Source organism: Cucurbita pepo, chromosome 17 (assembly GCF_057944985.1).
Source record: "Cucurbita pepo subsp. pepo isolate OVF chromosome 17, ASM5794498v1, whole genome shotgun sequence".
In the NCBI taxonomy this organism is placed as follows: domain Eukaryota; kingdom Viridiplantae; phylum Streptophyta; class Magnoliopsida; order Cucurbitales; family Cucurbitaceae; genus Cucurbita; species Cucurbita pepo.
This window is the reverse complement of record NC_141814.1, coordinates 1,040,433-1,060,340: the sequence shown is the minus strand read 5'-3', so window position 1 is coordinate 1,060,340 and position 19,908 is coordinate 1,040,433. Positions and strand designations below refer to the sequence as shown.

General features: G+C 37.2%; 2 protein-coding genes and 1 long non-coding RNA gene across 5 annotated transcripts; all 3 read left to right on the top strand.

Moving 5' to 3' along the window:
• Window positions 1-443: 443 nt before the first annotated feature.
• Window positions 444-5,329, top strand: LOC111778955 (uncharacterized). 2 transcript variants are annotated; one of them, XM_023658967.2, is made up of 8 exons: window positions 444-769; window positions 1,552-1,791; window positions 2,526-2,932; window positions 3,255-3,440; window positions 3,696-3,888; window positions 4,104-4,180; window positions 4,249-4,399; window positions 4,859-5,329. In XM_023658967.2, the coding sequence occupies exons 1-8, from the start codon at window positions 503-505 to the stop codon at window positions 5,153-5,155; spliced, it is 1,818 nt and encodes a 605-aa protein (XP_023514735.2). In that variant the 5' UTR covers window positions 444-502; the 3' UTR covers window positions 5,156-5,329. The 2 variants fall into 2 exon arrangements, with proteins under 2 accessions (XP_023514735.2, XP_086975221.1); XM_087119095.1 differs by having other exon boundaries at window positions 678-816.
• Window positions 5,330-5,760: 431 nt separating this feature from the next.
• Window positions 5,761-11,307, top strand: LOC111779204 (clathrin adaptor complexes medium subunit family protein). Of its 2 annotated transcripts, none has more exons than XM_023659299.2 (8): window positions 5,761-5,921; window positions 6,406-6,552; window positions 7,350-7,658; window positions 7,756-8,036; window positions 8,145-9,040; window positions 9,782-9,838; window positions 10,417-10,464; window positions 10,757-11,307. In XM_023659299.2, exons 1-8 carry the CDS (start codon window positions 5,854-5,856, stop codon window positions 10,826-10,828), a joined length of 1,878 nt encoding a protein of 625 aa, XP_023515067.1. In that variant the 5' UTR covers window positions 5,761-5,853; the 3' UTR covers window positions 10,829-11,307. The 2 variants fall into 2 exon arrangements, with proteins under 2 accessions (XP_023515067.1, XP_086974977.1); XM_087118851.1 differs by lacking the exon at window positions 5,761-5,921 and adding an exon at window positions 5,955-6,317.
• Window positions 11,308-11,321: 14 nt separating this feature from the next.
• On the top strand, window positions 11,322-12,625 carry LOC147787391 (uncharacterized). The gene is made up of 2 exons (XR_015413141.1): window positions 11,322-11,427; window positions 12,317-12,625. It is a non-coding gene; the product is annotated as an uncharacterized LOC147787391 (long non-coding RNA).
• The last annotated feature ends 7,283 nt before the right edge of the window (window positions 12,626-19,908 follow it).

Sequence of the window (19,908 nt, the reverse complement as noted above, 5' to 3'; positions counted from 1 at the left end):
TCAATATTTTCATGTATTATTGGTTTACTTAACGAATAACGATTTTCGTCGTCCTTTATTTTTATTTTTTATTTTTATTTTATTAGCCCCACGTGCTTTTATACTGTAAACAAAAATAAATATTAAACCATTTTTTAAAAAATAATCAGATTATTTTTTTTAATAAAGGGAAAATTAGAAGGTTTGTTTTTATAATTTAGGCAATAATAAAAATCCCAAATATTTCAAAGAAATAAAAAATTGAATTTTCAATGAGAATTCTATGGGCTGGGATGAAAGGGAAAGTTACTAGGCGAAGACACGTGGACATTGGCTTGCATGGTAGTTATCAACATAGACAAGGGGTATTATGGTAAATCACTCCTTTCCCTCTCCACCGATCCTCCAACTATAAAGGCCTTCCTCCGATTTACCTCCTCGACGTTTATTTCTGTTTTATCTCTGATGTCAACGAATTTCGCTTTCAAATTTCATCAGCGAAGAGATTGAGAGTTCATACACAATGCGAGGCCATGCTTGGATCAATACCATTCTTCCTGATGAGCTGATCATTGAGATCTTCCGGTGCCTTGACTCCAAGCTGAGTCGCGATGCTTGTTCTCTCGTCTGCAAGCGTTGGCTCAAACTCGAGCGACTCAGCCGAACCACTCTACGAATTGGCGCAACTGGTAGTCCCGAGCTCTTTGTTCAGCTCCTTGCTCGCCGTTTCGTCAATATCAGAAATGTCCACATTGACGAACGCCTGGCGATTTCTCTCCCCCTTCATTCAGTAAGCCATCAATGTTCACTTCGATTGCCTACTTGAAATTCAATTAGGTTTGTGGATGATGCTAATTTTCAGTTTGATGTGTTTAGAAATGGAATTTTGTGTGTTGGTTTGATTTTACGCGTGTATTATGTGTAATTGGAGTATTTGATTCGCTTATCGAGTGTTCTGGAGAGTGAACTGGAATATGACTATATCAAAAAGTATTGTTGGGAAACAGTGGTGTGAATTTAGGTAAGGGGAAAAGGAGAAAGGAAATTGGCAGAGTGGTTTGATGTTACATAGGCGATTGTACGCATTTGATTTAGGTCAACTGTTCTTTTAGACCTGAGGGCTCAGGAAAAAGTCTTATTCAGGGAGGAGAAATTCACTATTAAACTTGTATGAGTAAAGACTTTGAAATATTAATTCCATATAATCAAACCCTAAACTTGAATGAAATTAACTTTGTTTGTTGAGTTACTATCTTCTAGATAGACAGATAGATGTGGCATTTTCTATTTCTCAGGTGCCGATTTTGTTGCAGCAAGGTTTCCACGTGCTGGGTCTGAATGTTCTTATAACTACTAAGTTGTCTGGATTTAGGATATTGTGTTGGTTGAGTTTTGTATGATATATCATTTGTTATTGGGTCATCTTTTAGCTTGATTTTGAGAAGCGGATATTAATTCCACTTCTCGCTCAAGTTTAGGATTTAATTTAATGAAACTAAAGTTTTTAAGGTTCAAATTGAATCAAAGCATCTCAAAGATCTTGTCAGAATTTTACTGGTAATGTCTATGCAGGGAAGAAGACGTCGCAATGAAGTCATGTGCTTGCCATTTAACTCACACCATGCAACTGATAATACTGGGGCTGAAGGTGCGCTGGAGTCTTCTTATCTGTCAGATGCTGGGCTAATTGCTCTCTCCGTAGGTTTTCCAAACCTGGAGAAACTGAGCTTAATTTGGTGCTCTAACATTTCAAGTCAGGGTTTAACATCCCTTGCTGAGAAGTGTAGGTTTTTGAAGTCGCTGGATCTACAGGTAATTCTTTGTTTAGTTTCCTATTTCAAGGAAGAAAATTCCCTAAATCAGTGAAACGTGAATTTTTAATGTTTAGTTTCCTAATTTTGATATGCTACAATACATTTAATGAACCTTTTTTATATTAAAAAAACCCATATAATTGAGAATTATGCCCCTGGTCTGTTACTGTTGCAAATCTACGGCATTCTGTTATTATCTTTTCGAAGCTCATTACCAGTGGTAGGCATGTCATGCACTTTCTTTTTTGTTTTTTACCTTCTTGGTTTCTAATTGTGGGTGTCCATGAAGGGTGACGCCTAACCAATTGGTGACAGAAGGTAGGAAGGTGGCCTAGTGTGGCATGTCCGTCCTTACATGGTGTCATTTAGAATTTTAGATATCCAAATGGGTTTAGAAAAGGCAGATGGCCCAACCTGCATATACATGATCGTCTCTTATTCAAGTACTGCCGTCACAAGTTCTTTTATGTGAATAATGGCTTTACATATTAGCTGAATGTTTTTCTGTGTCTAATTTTTTAACGATATGGGTTTTCTTCACCTGGAATTGCTAGCTGAAGTCTAGCTTGGCTGAACCTGAATTTATTTTAAGACTTCCTATGTCAGGACGCTTCTAAGTTCTATTTATAATAATCATAGTTTCCCCAATGCATTACACCCACGCTTCTTTGTCTGAAGGTTACTATATGTAATGTTCTTTCTGAAAAGTATTTAAGTTCTGATATTTTCTAGGGTTGCTATGTTGGGGACCAAGGTGTTGCTGCAGTTGGGGAATTCTGTAAACAACTTGAAGATGTAAATTTGCGTTTTTGTGAAGGGTTGACTGATACTGGTTTGGTTGAATTAGCACGTGGTTGTGGGAAATCATTGAAAACATTTGGTATTACAGCCTGTGCCAAAATAACGGATGTCTCATTAGAAGCTGTGGGTATGCACTGCAAATATCTGGAGTCTATGTCACTAGATTCGGAAATTATCCACAACAAAGGAGTGCTTTCTGTAGCCCAAGGATGCCCACTTTTGAAAGTCTTGAAGCTACAGTGTACAAATGTCACAGATGAAGCTTTGGTAGCTGTAGGCTCCTTATGTCCTTCACTGGAATTATTGGCTTTATACAGTTTTCAAGAATTTACCGACAAGTAAGATTCTTTTAAATAGAAAATTTTAGAACATTCATTGTTTCTCCCAACACAGAGACCTCATTTTTTGTGATGATATAGCTTTTTTTGAGCAAGCTGCTGCCTAGTTGAAGGCAAAGGAATTACGCTTCTGGGATCGCCCCTTGATTTAAGATGGGGATGATAATACAGCCTCGGCTTCATTGAGCACCGAACATTATGCCTGATATATTCTTGTCAAAATTACGTGTGCATTAATGGATGAGAGGCACTAGCATCCGGAAGAATCTTGATCTCAGCATTATTAATTTGTTTACCCTCCCACATTTTTCTTATGATTTAGGGGACTACGTGCCATTGGAGTAGGCTGCAAGAAGTTAAAAAATCTCACTCTAAGTGATTGCTATTTCCTGAGCGATATAGGCTTGGATGCAGTTGCAGCTGGTTGTAAAGGACTAACACATCTTGAAGTTAACGGCTGCCACAACATTGGATCCTTGGGACTAGAAGCCATCGGAAAATCTTGCCAGTATTGTTTCTTTTCAACTCCTTTTGAAAATCGTTCTTGAGTATTCAAATGGATGTACTGTCTAGATTTATCATCTGCAATACATGCATTACCCTCCTTGCTGTGGGGTCTATTATGGAGTTATTATGATAAGTGTTTGATTGGTGCATTACGGGGGTACTTACCCCCCCCCCCCCCCCCCCCCCCCCCCCCCCCCCCCCGATGATTAACTGATTTTTATTGATTGAATCTCTCTTCGCTGCTTCCTTTTTTCAGCCAGCTAACTGAATTGGCTTTGCTGTACTGCCAAAAGATTGTTAACTCTGGTCTTCTTGGAATTGGTCAAAGTTGCAAGTTCTTACAAGCACTCCACTTGGTAGATTGCTCGAGAATTGGAGATGAAGCGATATGTGGCATAGCAAAAGGATGCAGAAATTTGAAGAAACTCCATATTCGTCGATGTTATGAGGTCTCTCTCTCTCTACTCCAGCATTTTAAGAAAAATATATCCATATTAGTCTGATTGATATTCTATTTATGTCTTAATTAAGAATATTATTTGTGAGAAAGCATTTCCCTCGCTTAGTAAAACAAGTTGGATCCGTTGGGCTTTATTCATTCTGCACTATGTATTGACTCTCTAGTGGGAAGGAATTGTTAATGAAGTGTTTTCTTTTAAGCTAGATTGGGGATGCAGGAATTGTAGCTATTGGCGAGAATTGCAAATTCCTCACAGATTTGAGCCTCAGATTTTGTGACAGGTACATTCTTATCCTCCCCCTGTTTGGTTTTTTTTCTTTCCCTCAAACCTTATGATTTTAATTTCTAGGGTTGGTGATGAGGGGCTGATTGCCATTGGCAAGGGTTGTTCCCTTCAGCAGCTGAATGTTAGTGGGTGCCATCGCATCGGTGATGCGGGACTTGTAGCCATTGCTAGAGGTTGTCCTCAATTGAGTTACTTGGACGTGAGCGTTCTCGAGGTATGTCCCTCCCTCTCTCTCTCAAGGTAGGAGTGAAAAATAACATTTTAGACGATGTTCACGAAATAATGCAATCGTGTACAACATTAATCTCTCCTTTTGCACGCACTAGTTTCATTAAGATGGGTTGTATGGAAAGAACTTTGTCCTCCAAATGCTCACACTTTTCTTGCAAGAAAAATTCCTCAGATGCTCGAATTATAACACATTTCTCTTTTAGCGAAAAATTTAGGAAGTGGGCGAGCACATCGACAACCTTACACCTGTTTTATAGGTTGTACAACTGTGTTATTGAGTTCTAAAGTAATCGAGCCATTGTATATTGTTCGATCCCTATACCATCTGCTAGTTTGGTTATATTGTTTGTTGGTCGATCTGCCCGAAAAATACCCCACTCATAATCTCTATTAATACATACATGTTTTGAATTTCGAGCTCATATTTTATACTTGTGGACAGAACTTGGGGGATATGGCAATGGCCGAGTTAGGGGAAGGCTGCCCTTTGCTTAAGGACATAGTACTGTCTCACTGTCACCAGATAACCGATGCTGGTTTAATGCATTTAGTGAAGAGATGCACCATGCTTGAATCCTGTCAAATGGTCTATTGTCCTGGCATCACCGCAGCTGGCGTCGCCACTGTCGTTTCCAGCTGCCCAAGCGTAAAGAAAATTCTGGTCGAGAAATGGAAGGTGAGCGAGCGAACAAAAAGACGTGCAGGCTCGGTTATTTCCTACCTTTGCGTCGACCTCTAGTTTGCATTTTCGAGTTGTGTTTGTCATAGTAAGGTCACGTTACACGATATCTTATTCCGGTGAATCAATCTGAATCTGTTATGGTTTCACTTTTCAGTTGCATAAGCAGTTTCAAGTTGAATCTTTTGTTGAAATTGTATTACGTTGTAATAAATGACTTGATGTTCCTCATTATTTATGTTGTAGTCCCTATTTATGTTTTAATGGAACGTATTAATTTAAAAGTTAATTCATATTTTATTCAGAGAAAATTACTGTGTTTTTCACTGTAATTAAAATATATTAATGGCCAACTAAGACCAATTTACTGTTTTGTTCTAAAATAATGGTAAAATGGTTAAAAATCATTTTTTATTCCTAAATTTTCAAGTACTTTAATTTTATTTTAATTTTGGAACAATTTAGTTTCTTGTAATAATTTAGTTTAGCATTAAAATTTAATAGAATTTACTATACAGGATTAAATTAAATTAAATTATAAGATTTAATTGGATTAAATTAAATTAATTTTCGTCAAAAAAAAATAATTTAGAATTAATTTACGCGTGCCTATGAGTCTCCAAAAATGTTTTTTTTTTTTTTTTTTTTTTAATAATAAAAAAGAACCCAACGCCTTCGCCAGTTCCAAAATCAACACCCCGCACCGTCTTCCCTTCCCCGACTGTCTTCATCCATCGTTTTTAAGATATTGAGAAGCCATGCCTGATGGTTGCAGTATCAGAGCCATTTGGATCTTCAGCAACTTCGACGCTGTTATTTTCTCCAGGTTACCTTTTGCTCGATTATCCTTTAGCGTATGAACATCAATCGATGTTGTTTGGATGTTATTTTCCTCACTTCTAATGTTTAATTTCAGCAGATTGCTAATTGACTAGCTAGATCTTTTCTTTTCTTTTCATTTTCAGAATTCATCTGTTTGATTTCTTTTCGAATTAATGATGCTTGCTTGTATAACGAATACTCGTTTCTTCTTTCTAAGGAATCGTACTTCAAATATAGAATTACTTTCTCGCCAGTAATTAGCTTCTGATTTTGATGTTAATGATGGATATTTTTGTCGAGGCATTTCGGAGGACAAGTGAATATGAGATAAAAATTTGCAAGGCTATCAATTAGTTGTACACTCAACAATGCTGGTCTCTTCATAATTCAGTAGCCTAATGTTCGAATTTCTCCTAGATTTAATTCTCTATATCCTTTTTCGACACGAGATCATGAAAATGCAGTTTGCTTTTGGCTTTAATTTACAGGAGGTTTCCAGTGGTAGAGAAGCGCTGGCGAACAGCATGCAAGACCGAGAATGATAGATGTATATCAGATGACCTTAACTCTAGCGTGTCTCCAGTACTTCCTAACGATTCAGAGTTAGCTGCTGCATTTGTTGAGAGAAAGAACAGGTTAGTTGAGATTGTTATAGCTTCCGTTCTTTTTTAACTTCTAATTGTTCAAAAACTCGTTAGAGTACTGTTGTAGTGCACTAGTTTTTAGTGTCGTCATTGTGATATACGTCAAATGTAATGTCAATCTTTCACCTACAGTTGATTTTCTGGTGTTGCGTTTTAGGAAATAGTAAGTACAAGTCTTTGTCATCATTAATTGTGTGGCGTGATCTTGTTCTCGCAAACTTTTTCATCACTAAATGTTTTGTCAATCTATCAGTTACAGTAGATTTGCTGGTGTTACTGGTTTCAGGTTATAGTAATTACAAGCCGTTGTCATTACTAAGTGTGTGGTGTGATATTTCTTACACTAGATCACTAGATATGGTGGTGTTGCCGGTTTCATTATATAGTATACGAGTCTTTAACATCACTTAGCCTGTGGTGTGATCTTATTCTCACAAGTCACAAGTCTTTGTCATCACTAGGTGTAATATCAATCTATCACTTGCAGTAGATTTGCTGGTATTGCTGGTTTCACAATTTAGTAAATGCAAGTCTTTGACATCATATTGACATCTCTTAGTGTTTGGTTTCACAAAGTACTCTGTTGTTTCTTTTGACAATGGTTGAATGTGAAACAGATTTATGTGCATATGCGTTAATACTAATTATTTCCTACTAAATTCAGAAAAAGGATTTGTGGTCATAAAAGGTCCTCTCAAGTTTTGATGCTCAAATGTGATGGGTGCTTGTACTTCCCACTTATTCTCACTTCTCTTTATTGATATAAACTTTCCCATGGGCTTGTACAGAGAGGGATCTGCCGGTGGGTTTGGCATTCGCATTATTCAGTCATCTGAGGGAAGTGATTCCTGGGTTGATGACCCTATTACCCGACATATCATTGGACTTCATGTGAAGAAAGAAGAAGGGGATAGTATCTTTATGTGGCCACTAATATTGCACATAAAGAGTCATTATTCCATTCTTGTGTTGCCGATTGTTGAACCTAGGCACGTAAAAGAATATTCAAGTTTGTGTAGAAGATCTGATTGTGGAAGTGCCATTGGAGCAGAAAGTTCTTTATCTTCCCTCCTTCTCGACCTTCCTTCTATCACAGGGTATGGTAAGTTATTTGCTATTTTTTATTAGGAGTAGAGTAGCATGTCTAGTATTTTGAAGACTCTGAAGATTACCAATTTTATCATCATTCTATAGGGCATTCATGGTTGCACTTGCTATTGGTGATGTAATCACTGGTGATGTGGTTGAACCTGATGTCCTCGTCAGTGCTTCTCCATCTGTGGGAGGGTTATTGGATTCATTAACAGGCAGCATAGGAATATCAGGAATATCTGCTAGGGCAAAACCTGTTGCTTCTCCCAGCATATCTGCCACTCCTTCTAGCAATACTGCAATAGGAGCTCTTAATTCAGATGTCCCAAGGCCTTTGGATAAAGATGCACTTAGATCTTTCTTAAGCAGTTCAATGCCCTTTGGTTGGTATTTGGTATTACTCTATTCACTGTTTCAAAATTTATTTCTTTGATGGTGGAGATTCATGTATCTGACTGGTTTTTTTTTCTTGCTTGCTGATTATATGCTAGGAACACCCTTGGATCTAAGCTATTCCAATATATTTTCTATCAAAGCAAATGGTTTTTCTTCATCAGATCCACCTCCTGCTGATCTTAAACAACCAGCATGGAAGCCATATCTGTGTAAAGGGAAGCAACGAGTGTTACTTACAATACATGAGATCATTAATGCAGCTATGTATGACAGGGATGAGATTCCAGATAAAATATCAGTTTCTGGTCAAATAAATTGTCGAGCTGAATTAGAAGGGTTGCCTGATGTCTCATTCCCCCTTGCAGGGTTGAATAAGGCTCGTATTGAGGGCTTATCATTCCATCCTTGTGCCCAAGTTCCTGAACATGGCATAGATAAGCAAGCTGTGATGTTTTCTCCCCCCCTTGGTAATTTTGTTTTAATGCGTTATCAGGCAATATGTGCTTCTGGACCTCCTGTTAAAGGATTTTACCAATTGTCCATGGTGTCTGAGGATAAAGGTGCTTTTTTGTTCAAGTTGGGCTTGATGGAAGGTTATAAAGCTCCTCTGTCTATGGAATTTTGTACTGTGACTATGTCTTTCCCTAGAAGAAGGATTGTATCCTTTGATGGAACTCCTTCAATTGGAACAGTTTCAACTACCGAGCATTCAGTTGAATGGAAAATTTTAGCGAGTGGACGAGGGCTTTTGGGAAAAAGTATTGAGGCAACTTTTCCCGGGACAATTAGGTTTGCACCTTGGCAAATCCAAAGACTGCATTCTCCAAGTTCTTTATCTGCTAGTGTAGATGAGGTAGATAGTGACGTTGAGTCTGAAAGTGCAAGCAATGTGGTCAATATAGAGGAATTTTTAATGGAGAAAATGAGTAAGGATCTTCCTCCAGTTGAACTAGAGGAACCATTTTGCTGGCAGGCATACAATTATGCCAAGGTAAACTCCTCTTCTGTACTATTAACCGTTGCAACGTTTCTTTTGCTTAAAGTTTGAACTAAATCTTGTCATAAAGTTGTGCTAACATTCCCCTGTGAAGTTGAATGGCTTCATATTTCCTATCAGTATTTTGCAACCTTAGAAATGTTAAACACATATCCTGTCCCAGGCCAGTGATTTATTCCTATAGTTTCTATACCTTCACTCCCGATGGTTATTTCCGAGAGTTTAATTGCAACTAAGTCAAAATGGATGGAATGTTGAATTTATGCAAGAACAGGTCATGGTTTTGAAGATATCTTCTCCACCTCATTGTAATTTTTTCATGATTTAATTCCATCATGGGTACAGCTTGAATGCCATGGCATGAAACCTTCTGCATCTTCTTCGTGCCTTTTGCTCATATTAAGAATCAAGGCATCAGAAAATCTTATTTTTATATAATTATCTTCTTTATGGTTAGGTGATATGCTTTGTGAAACGTCCCACTTATCTGTGCTTGTCTGATGACACGTTGGGAACTTTTGCCTACTTAATGGAAGTTCTTTTAACAGGAAGTTGTTCTGCATGGTCATCAATATTTTTCTTCTGTTATTTCTCATTTGTTCAAAAGGCATTGTATGCATATCTTGTAGATGGGGAAAACCATATGTAGGACTATTGTTGGTTGGCTGGTACCAATTTGAGATGGCTTGTAGCAAGTTCTCTGAAGCACTTACTTTTTTCGGATTCTGATGACAGGTATCATTCAAGATTTTAGGGGCATCATTATCAGGATTATCTGTGGATCCTAAATCTGTGAGTTCCTCATTGTCCTCTGCAAATCTCATTCTAGTTTAGTAAGCTAGACCACTCGTACTGTCGGCACTCACGGGTGGATCAAACTATCAATTGCATGCATTCAATCATACATATAGATATTAAAAATTGGTATGGTTTTAGATATAGGTTTTCGTCATGAAGTTTCTTTGAGTAGTTAGAGCTTGCTTGCCCAGGTCTATTCCACCCCCTTTTTTTACCGTTACAACATTCTTTTGAATAGTCACACAACACATTTACGTCATTGTTGAATCTCTCTTCATTTTTGTTCGTGGCATTCTAATTCCACTACCATAAGATTACTTACAAATGAAGCGCAGATTTAATTGACTTATAAACTGGTTTTTTCTTCATCTTCATTCTTCCTCCCATTACGCATATTCAAGTTTAATTTTTGAACTTCCATTTTCCCACCCTCCAATAAACCCCAGAATCTTCACTCACTGTCATATTTTCGCCTCTTTTGTGCGTAGATAGCTTGTTTTCTGCTTTCCTTTTATGCAATATGGAACTGAAAGCATCTCTTCCTTGACTCTTTATATTTTGTGCTCGATCAGGTCAGCATATATCCCGCTGTTAAAGCTCCAGTCGAGTTTTCGACCCAGGTTCGTAATCTTACTATAGTTGGCCACATTTTAAGTGTAGCAGAATTCATATGATAACCAAAAAAAAAAAAGCAAACTGGAAAGAACTTTTTTTTTTCTGTTCTACAACTCCATGCATAAGTTTGCATGTGTCACATAGCGCATTCTTCTGCTATATTCATATTGAAAAAATTTCCCATAATGAAATGAAAAGTACTTGTGGCCTGTTAGCTATAATAATATTGTCAGTTTTCTGTTATTAAGTTTCTAAAAAAGAAGATTGACCTATTCATTTCATTATCTAAATAAACAGGTAACTTCGGGGGATTACATTTTGTGGAACACCTTGGATAAGTGCCCGTCTGTTGCCTCAGAAAAAATATAGCTGGTAAATGCCACAACTCAAGAGACATATAATATCGTGATTTTTGGTGGCTACCAGTCTATTGCGATTGCTTATCTCTGCACTATACAATTGCAATAATCTTAGCATATCTGCTCTAGTGAAGAACTTGTATATTTTTATTTAATTATATTTCATTCAAGACACGACACGCCAGCCACTCAACAGTACAATTTTGCGGATAAATCCTTCTAGTGAGAAAAACTTTGCGCTTGTCACTTCGTTGCACAATGCTCGTTTGTACCTTAACATTGAACTTATATCTTATCGAAACTTGAGCGTGAAATTAGGCATTCGAAATAGAAGATCTCTTGCCTGTATTAGACTGCCTGGATTCACTTTTGAGATTCTAGATGGCGTTTTATCACTATACACCTACACCACCGGGATGAATTTTAGGGGACACTGCTCTTCTTGTGTTGTTATTAAAAATTTTATGGTAATCTGATTTGTTTTTTTTTTTATTATTGTTTATATATTTTCATAGAAAATATGCTCTTGAAAAAGAGACGACCCAATTCATGGCCGGAGTTGGGCTGAAAACGTGCGTCGACAATTGCAATTATATTCATGGCGAATTGGTGAGTGCTTGAAATTATCTTCATGCACTTGCAAGTTACTATACGAGAAGGGAAAATTACCACTTTGCCCTTATTTCCCTATTGGTCATGCATGTTAAGCCATAGTTTTCTTCTCCATTCATTAAAATACAATTCCAAATTGCATCTATGCATTAGAAAATTCTACAACAAATTATACTTCTTTTGTTTGCAAATTTTATAATTTGAGTTTTCCCTTTAGATTTTTTTTAAGGTTTTTTAAAACGCGTCTAGAGAAAAGTTTCTACACCCTTATAGAGAATATTTCGTTCTCCTTCACATCCGATGTAAGATCTCACAATCCACTCCTTTCGGGACCCAATGTCCTTGCTAGCATTTGTTCCCTTCTTCAACTGATGTGGGACTTTCCCCCAATTCACCCTCTTCCGAGGTACAGCATCCTTGCTAGCACACTGCCCTGTGTCCCCCATTCGAAGCACAGCCTTCGCTAGCACATCGCCTAATGTCTGGCTCTCATATCATTTGTAATACCTAAGTCCAGATATTGTCTTTTTTTGGGCTTGCCCAAAAATACCATTTCTGTATTTTGTTCTCCTCATATTCATATTCTTTTGTTAATTAATATGGTGATAATTCATATTAGCTCTTAGGTGATGTTCACATAATCAATCTGTTTTTTTTATTATTATTATTATTATTATTTATTATTTTTTTTTTTTTTTTTTGAGATATAAGATAAGATTTGTTTTTTAATATCTTTAAAATTTTATAAACAAAAATGTATGATTGGCGTCATGTCATGCACATAAGCTAATGATTACATAAGAACATCAAAATCATTGTGCTGTATATATTTTTGAATATTTATTTTGGGTTTAATAGATTTATATTTATTTTTATTTAAAAGCAGTGTGCACCTGCTCGTCCCGATCTCATTATCAGTGCATGCAGAGGAACTTTTTGGTACTCTCTAATTGCACTTGTCTGCCTGGATGCTCATCTGATGCCCCTCACAATCACCTCTGGTCTTCTCAAGGTACTCCTCGGTACTCTCAAAATCCTCGCTATCAAATCCTACCTAAGACCACCCTAGAGAGAGAGAGAGAGATAGAGAGCCACTCATAATTCAAAAAATTGTAAAAATCGTCAAAAAGAAAAAGGGCTATTGATTTTTAATTCGAAACAACTTCTAATCCAAAATTTTGAATTTTGTTTTTTTTTTAAATACTATATTTTAAAGTTTAAATGATACTTTTCTACATTTCTTCTCTAATTTTTAAAGAGAGACGATGGTGTTTGTCACACTTTCTAACTCTCGAGAGTTCTGAGAGATAGGGTGTTATTATTAGTAATGTTCTAAAGAATCTTATTTCTTACATTAAGAACCTCAAGGAAAAAGAGAAAAGAAAAGGCGTTTTTAGAGTTCCAAGATGTGGATTATTGCTCGCCCATGCTTTTCCAGGTGTAAATTTTCATAGGAAAGAAAGAAAAATCAAAATTGGGGTTCGAGTTTACTCGAGTTGAGAGAATGTTTTAGGGGGAAATTGGTGGGATTTTTATAATATATATATAAAGTAATTCAACTTTTTTGTAGAGGACAGAGGGTTTGGAACAGAGGGAACATGATGCCCTCCATGCTTACAATTCCATGCCTTCACTCTCCCTTTCTCTACATTATAATATTACCTTTCCAAATGGCCTCTTGCCTCAAGATGGGGTTGGGTGAACCTATTCTCTCTAGTTTTCTCTCTCTAGGTCTATTGTGGGCCTAGTAGGGCTTGGAGAAGCTATTAATTCTCCTCTCTCTCTCTCTCTCTCTTAACCTTTGTGGGCCTACCACATGGGCCCCACCAAATGACAGCATCTTCTTTATGTCAGTAGCTTATAGAACAGGAAGCCCAAGTGAGCCATCAGGGAAAACATTTCACCTTTTGTGAACCAAAACGGGCAACTAAACTTACAACTTCATTATAATTGTGTAGTTTAGAAATTTGAAGTTGGAAGGTCTAAGATTTGTGTAACTTTGTTCCAGTTTTGTTGGGTAGGGAGTTATAGAAATTTGGATTTGAGTAATGTATCTCGTGGGCAAGTGAGCAAGTGTATCGTGAGATCTCACGTTAGTTGGATGAAGGAGCAGAACATTTCTTATAAAAGTGTGGAAATCTCTTCCTAGTAGACGCATTTCAAAATTGTGAGACTGACGGAAATACGTAATGAACCAAATCGGACAATATCTGTTGCGGTGGACTTAGACTGTTACATGTATAAAAGTCGAGTTCCAAGAGTCTGGTATCCAATAAACCGAATAAATCGGACAATATCTGTTGGGGAGGAAGATTAGTATTAGAGATTGATCGAAAAGCAAGGATATGGGCTCGTGTGAATAGGAAGCAGAAGATATCTATTCTAGTTCTATCATCAGTTATGGGTTTGAATCTAAGAGAAATTCTCGAGAATGTTTGCTACCTTGAAATTTTTTTTGTCTTGAAAATGCCATTTTGGTAGAAATTTGGATTCAAGTAATGCGTTTGGTACGTAGGTGTATAAAAGTCGAGTTTATCGAGAATGTGGTATCAGATATATTGAATAAGTCGAGATCTATGTCCCAAATGGTCCAACCCGTAATCAATTAGCATGAATGAGTGAGAAGTCTTGTATATTGTTTTCTATTAGACAATGGATGATGGGAGGTTAAAATATAGCATGGTCCTCATCGTATAAGTAGCTTGGTCCACGTATCCTTGGGGTTTAATCTCCCAAGCATTCACGTGAAAGGATTTTGAACCATCGCCTTGCCCTCATCATGGGGAAGGATTCTTGTCTATATTCTCCTCTAATTTCAATCCTGGATTCTAACAGCCAATAGAATGTCGGATCCACATTAGTTTTGTTTGGTAAGGGGGGTTAAAGGGGAGTTCAAGGACCAAGATTTCATAATTAGAGAAACGACTTGATTATGAAAGTCGGTGTCTCGTGAAATAACTTTTCTATAAATTAACTAAAAATGTCCTAATTAGGGTATCACGATAAAGTATATCGTACTCAAATTATAAGAACTGGTAAACGTGTTCTTAGTTATGAGTTCAAGACAAATTCAAATATTGAAGGGGTGTTTGAGATGTAGCAAGATTTCATATAGTAGAGTGTTTTAAAACCGTGAGGCTGATGACGATATGTAACGAGACAAAACGGACAAAATCTATGTTAGGATCGATACTAGTTGTTAGCTCTGATACCAATTGTTAGGATCGCTCAACAATGCACACACTCGATCAAGATGAACACAAAGAACATGAGAGAGAAAATACAAAGGAGGAATATTGGCATATTGGCTAAAGGTTTTATATTGATAACTCCAGTTATTGTGTACAGAGAGCCAAAGGTTTTATATTGATAACTCCAGGTATTGTACAGAGAGTAGCACTGTTTTGGGTATATATATGGTTTCAATTTACTAAATATAAATATAGCTTACAAAGATTTAAACCTACCCGTAACAAATATATGTGTATCAAATCTTTACCAAATATCTACCATATATCTCTCTAACATATGTTTACGAAATATCTTCTAAATATATCTCTACCAGATCTAGGCATCAGGCTCCATATCCCAACAATCTACTAGTAGTGAGCTTGATTGTTACAAATAGTATCAGAACTAGGCACGGACCGGTGTGCCAGTGAGGACGTTGGGCCTCCAAGAAGAGTTAATTGTGAGATCCCACATTAGTTGGAGAAGAGAATGAAACATTTCTTCGTTTTAAAATTATGAGGCCAACAGCGATACATAAGGAGCCAAAACAGACATTTTTGTTTTAATTCGGATTCCAAATGGATTAGGGTGGTTAGAAGCTGGTTTTGTGAGGGGATGGAGAGGAAAATATTAACAAGAAAAATTAAGAAAACAGCTTAGGTATTAATGATTGGTTGTAAGAAAAAGAGAGAACGTGAAGTTCCATAAAAAAATAAAATTTCATGTAAGAGGAAAGGAATGAAGGAAGGCAAAAGGAAAGGGCATGGTGAGAACCTTATTGAGTAAGGGAATGGGGGAATTAGAGCACGCCGTTGATGGCCTTCCTTAGCCCAAGGGATAAGGGTCCTTCCAAAAGTCACACACCAGAATCATACATCTTTGCGTGGAGTAATTGAGTTAGATTCTCACAAATATATATATATATAAAAAGATGAGAGAGGAAAGGATTTGGTTGTAAAAGCAATGGCATTTTGAAAATGAAATAATGGGGCGTGTTTTCACACAATTGCTTCGTGGTTCCTTTCGAGTTAGATCTTGCATGTGGAAACTACCAAGCTGGAGTATGGTAGGGGTAGAGGGAATTTCCTGTGGAGCGGTGAAATGCGTAGAGATTGGAAAGAACACCAACGGCGAAAACACTCTACTGGGTCGACATTGACATTGAGAGACGAAAGGTAGGGGAGCGAATGAGATTAGATACCCTAGTAGTCCTAGCCGTAAACAATGGATACTAGGCACTGTGCGTATCGACCCGTGTAGTGCTGGAGCTAACGCGTTAAGTATCCCGCCTAAGGAGTACGTTTGCAAGAATGAAACTCAAAGGAATTGACAGGGGCCCACACAAGCTGGTTTAATTCGATGCAAAGCGAAGAATCTTATTAGGACTTGACATGCCGCGAATCCTAAAAGGGAGGGGTGCCTTCGGGAACGTAGACACAGGTGGTGTATGGTTGTCGTTAGCTCGTGGCGTAAGGTGTTGGGTCAAGTCCCGCAACGAACGCAACTCTCGTGTTTAGTGACAAATTTAGTGACTAAATGATTGATTATTATTATTTTTTATTAATTTTAAGAGATTATGATTAAACATTTTAAATGTAAGAAAAATATTAAAAGTGTGGGTCCCACAAGGCAATATAAGATAGCAATAGTGCAAATGTGCTACGCATGGTACAATGGGGAGTCCTGCAGGGGGAGGGTGGGGGGCTTACTAGTAATTACGGAGTGTTTTATTTATTTATTTATTTCTTTATTTTATTTTTTTAAAAAAAGGCAGCAAATAGCCACGTGTTATTCAGTGTGTTTTAAGGCGTGCAAAAACCAAATCCATATATGGCGGCTATCAGCTAAAATTTTTGTAAGCACTGTACCGATTGTCGCACAAAACAAGTGGCCCCTATAAGTGGGGACGACTTGTCGAACTACAAAAAGACAAAACAGAGGCATCTGTGGACCCCCATTGAGTTGAGCTGTTGACACACGTCGGATGATTTCATGGTTTGGTGGTCCCCACCTTTATGGATAGTTGTCGGGGGGCAACATATGGCCGATTTGTGGGACCCAATCATAGAGTTGTAGATGGAAGTTCCATGATTTTTGTGTGTGCTAAAGGCTTATTGTGTTCCCAAAAAGCCTAAAAGGATGTCTTTGTGGGCCCCACATCAACAAAACCCAAATTTAAAAAAAAAAACATTATTATTACTATTATTATTATTATTATTATTATTATTATTATTATTATTATTATTATTTGTTATTAGAGGTGTGAGTTTAAGCAAAAGATTGATAACCAAAAGTAGTTTTTGGTTGACTACTTTAAAAAAAAAAAACAATATTATTATTATTATTATTATTATATATATATATATATATATATATATAAGATTATTGTTTAGAAAAATATAAGAAAATACAAAAATATTATTTAATTATTTAAAAGCATAATATTGTTTGATTAAAAAAGAAAAGGGGAGGTAGATGGAAATAGAAGTGGTTGGAGGTAAGTTTGGTGGGTGCGCATGCCGTTCAAATAGGTGGAATTGTGGTCATAATGGAAGATTCCAGCCACACCCCATCTCGCCTATTCATCACTCCATACATTTTGCATCATTCCCCCTTCCCAAAAATTATTCTATAAAATTAACCTCAATTTTAATATAATTTTTTTATTTATTACGTGACCGGTAATTTTTGTTGGACGATGAAAGTTTCACATAGGCTAATTTAGGAAATGATCGTGGGTTTATAATCAAGGAATACTCTCTCTCTCCATTGTGTGTGAGGTCTTTTGGGGAAGCCCAAATACAAAGTTATGAGAGTTTATGCTCAATGTGGACAATATCATACCATTGTTGAGAGTCGTGTTTGACTCTAATACCATTTGTAACAGTCTAAGCTCATTGCTAGTATATATTGTTCTCTTTAGACATTCCCGTCAAGGGCTTCAAGGGCTTCTCCTCATTTTCACAGCTCATTGCTAGTAGATATTGTCCTCTTTAGACATGCTCACTGCTAGTAGATATTGTCCTCCTTAGACATGCTCACTAATATTGTCCTCTTTAGACATGCTCACTTCTAGTAGATATTGTTCTCTTTAGACATTCCCTTCAAGGGCTTAATCCTCATTTTCACAGTTCACTGCTAGTAGATATTGTCCTCTTTAGACATTCCCTTCAAGGGCTTCTCCTCATTTTCACAGCTCATTGCTAGTAGATATTGTCATCTTTAGACATGCTCACTGCTACTAGATATTGTCCTCTTTCAACATTCCCTTCAAGGGCTTCAAGGGCTGTCCTCTTTAGACATGCTCACTGCTAGTAGATATTGTCCTCTTTAGACATTCCCGTCAAGGGCTTCAAGGGCTTCTCCTCATTTTCACAGCTCACTGCTAGTAGATATTATCCTCTTTAGACATTCCCGCCCACTGCTAGTAGATATTGTTCTCTTTAGACGTTCCCTTCAAAAGTTTCTCCTCATTTTCACACCCTCCTCTCCAACCGCTGTGGTATCTTACAAACCCTTTCTCGATTTGTCTCTCGGGAAGAAGAAGCTTGTTGTTTTGATGATGATGGTGAATAAGTCAATTGTATGGTGGTATATATATATATATATATATAGTCTTAAATTAAAAGCTAAGAATTAATGCGAAAACGAAGTGTGATCAGTTTTGACGGCACTCAATCTTGTTCCAAAAGGCTCTTATAAAAACAAAAAAACACACTCATTTACACTGTGTTCTCTTCTCCTCTCTTAACTCCCATTTATTAAACAGTTCCCCCAACTAATTTAATCACCCTTTTATAATCATTAAACTCATTGCTTAATTAATGAAAAATCTCCACCCCCACTTTAATTAACCCATCACAAAGACATAAATAATTATTTTTCCTAATTAATTGGCTGCTAATTAATTTGATTAATGTTGTTCTTATGTTTCCCTTTTTGTGGGTTTCTTATGTTATGTCTTATATACATATATATATATATATATATATATATATATAGAGAGAGAGAGAGAGAGAGAGAGAGAGAGAGAGAGAGAGAGAGAGAGAGGGCATGCATTTTGATAATGTTTTTGGGCACGTCTTGTTTGTTTTATTTTGTGTTTTTTTTTTTTATTTTTTTTTATTTTTATTTGCTTTGTTTGGAATAGACAAACATATGTTGTCCCTCTGAACTTAGGTTACTTTCATGGATTTTTACTGTTCATTCATCGCCTTGTCCCTCCTTATCTGTCTTAAAAGTTCTTGGCTACTCTATTTTATTGTTTCTTTTTTCTTTTTTCTTTTAATTCCCATCTTAGATATTAAGTTTATACTTTTTTTGAATTAATTTGTGGGGTTGTCGGGAAAGTCTAAAGAGGACTATGTCTACTAACGGTGAGCTTGGGCTGTTACAAATAATATACGAGCCAGACATTGAGCGGTGTGTTAGTGAGGACGTTAGGTCCTCAAAGGGGTGGATTGTGAGATCCTAAGTCGGTTGGAGAGGGGAAACGAAACATTTCTTGTAAGGGTGTGAAAACCTCTCCCTAACATATGTGAAACTGGTGACGTACGTAACGAACTAAAGTAGACAACTGCTAGTGGTGGGCTTGGGTTGTTACAAATAATATAAGAGCCAGACATCCAGCGGTGTGTTAGCGAAGACGTTAGGCTCTTAATGGGGTGGATTGTGAGATCCCAAGTCGGTTGGAGAGGGAACGAAACATTCGTTATAAGGGTGTGAAAACCTCTCTCTAACATACACGTTTTAAAACTGTGAGACTGGTGACGTACGTAACGAGCCAAAGTAGACAACTGCTAGTGGTGGGCTTGGACGGTTACAAATAATATAAGAGCTAGACATCGAGCGGTGTGTTAGCGAGGATGTTAGGCCCTCAAAGGGGTGGATTGTGAGATCCCAAGTCGGTTGGAGAGGGGAATGAAATATTCCTCATAAGGGTGTGAAAACCTCTCTCTGACATACGCGTTTTAAAACTGTGAGACTGGTGACATACGTAACGAGCCAAAGTAGACAACTACTAGTGGTGGGCTTGGGCTGTTATGAATAATATAAGAGCCAAATATCAAGCGGTGAGTTAGCGAGGACGTTAGGTTCTCAAGGGGGTGGATTGTGAGATCCCAAGTCGGTTGGAGAGGAGAACAAAACATTCCTTATAAGGGTGTGAAAGCCTCTCCCTAAAAGACGTGTTTTAAAACTGTGAGACTGGTGACGTACGTAACGAGACAACTGCTAGAGCTTGGGCTA

Bases quoted from the DNA above. Each gene is read 5' to 3' on its own strand.
- LOC111778955 (XM_023658967.2), top strand. From the start codon at position 503: ATGCGAGGCCATGCTTGGATCAATACCATTCTTCCTGATGAGCTGATC. The intron at 1,792-2,525 runs GTAATTCTTTGT...GATATTTTCTAG, and splicing joins TGAAGTCGCTGGATCTACAG to GGTTGCTATGTTGGGGACCA. The intron at 4,400-4,858 runs GTATGTCCCTCC...ACTTGTGGACAG, and splicing joins TGGACGTGAGCGTTCTCGAG to AACTTGGGGGATATGGCAAT.
- LOC111779204 (XM_023659299.2), top strand. From the start codon at position 5,854: ATGCCTGATGGTTGCAGTATCAGAGCCATTTGGATCTTCAGCAACTTC. The intron at 6,553-7,349 runs GTTAGTTGAGAT...GGGCTTGTACAG, and splicing joins TTTGTTGAGAGAAAGAACAG to AGAGGGATCTGCCGGTGGGT. The intron at 7,659-7,755 runs GTATGGTAAGTT...ATCATTCTATAG, and splicing joins GACCTTCCTTCTATCACAGG to GGCATTCATGGTTGCACTTG.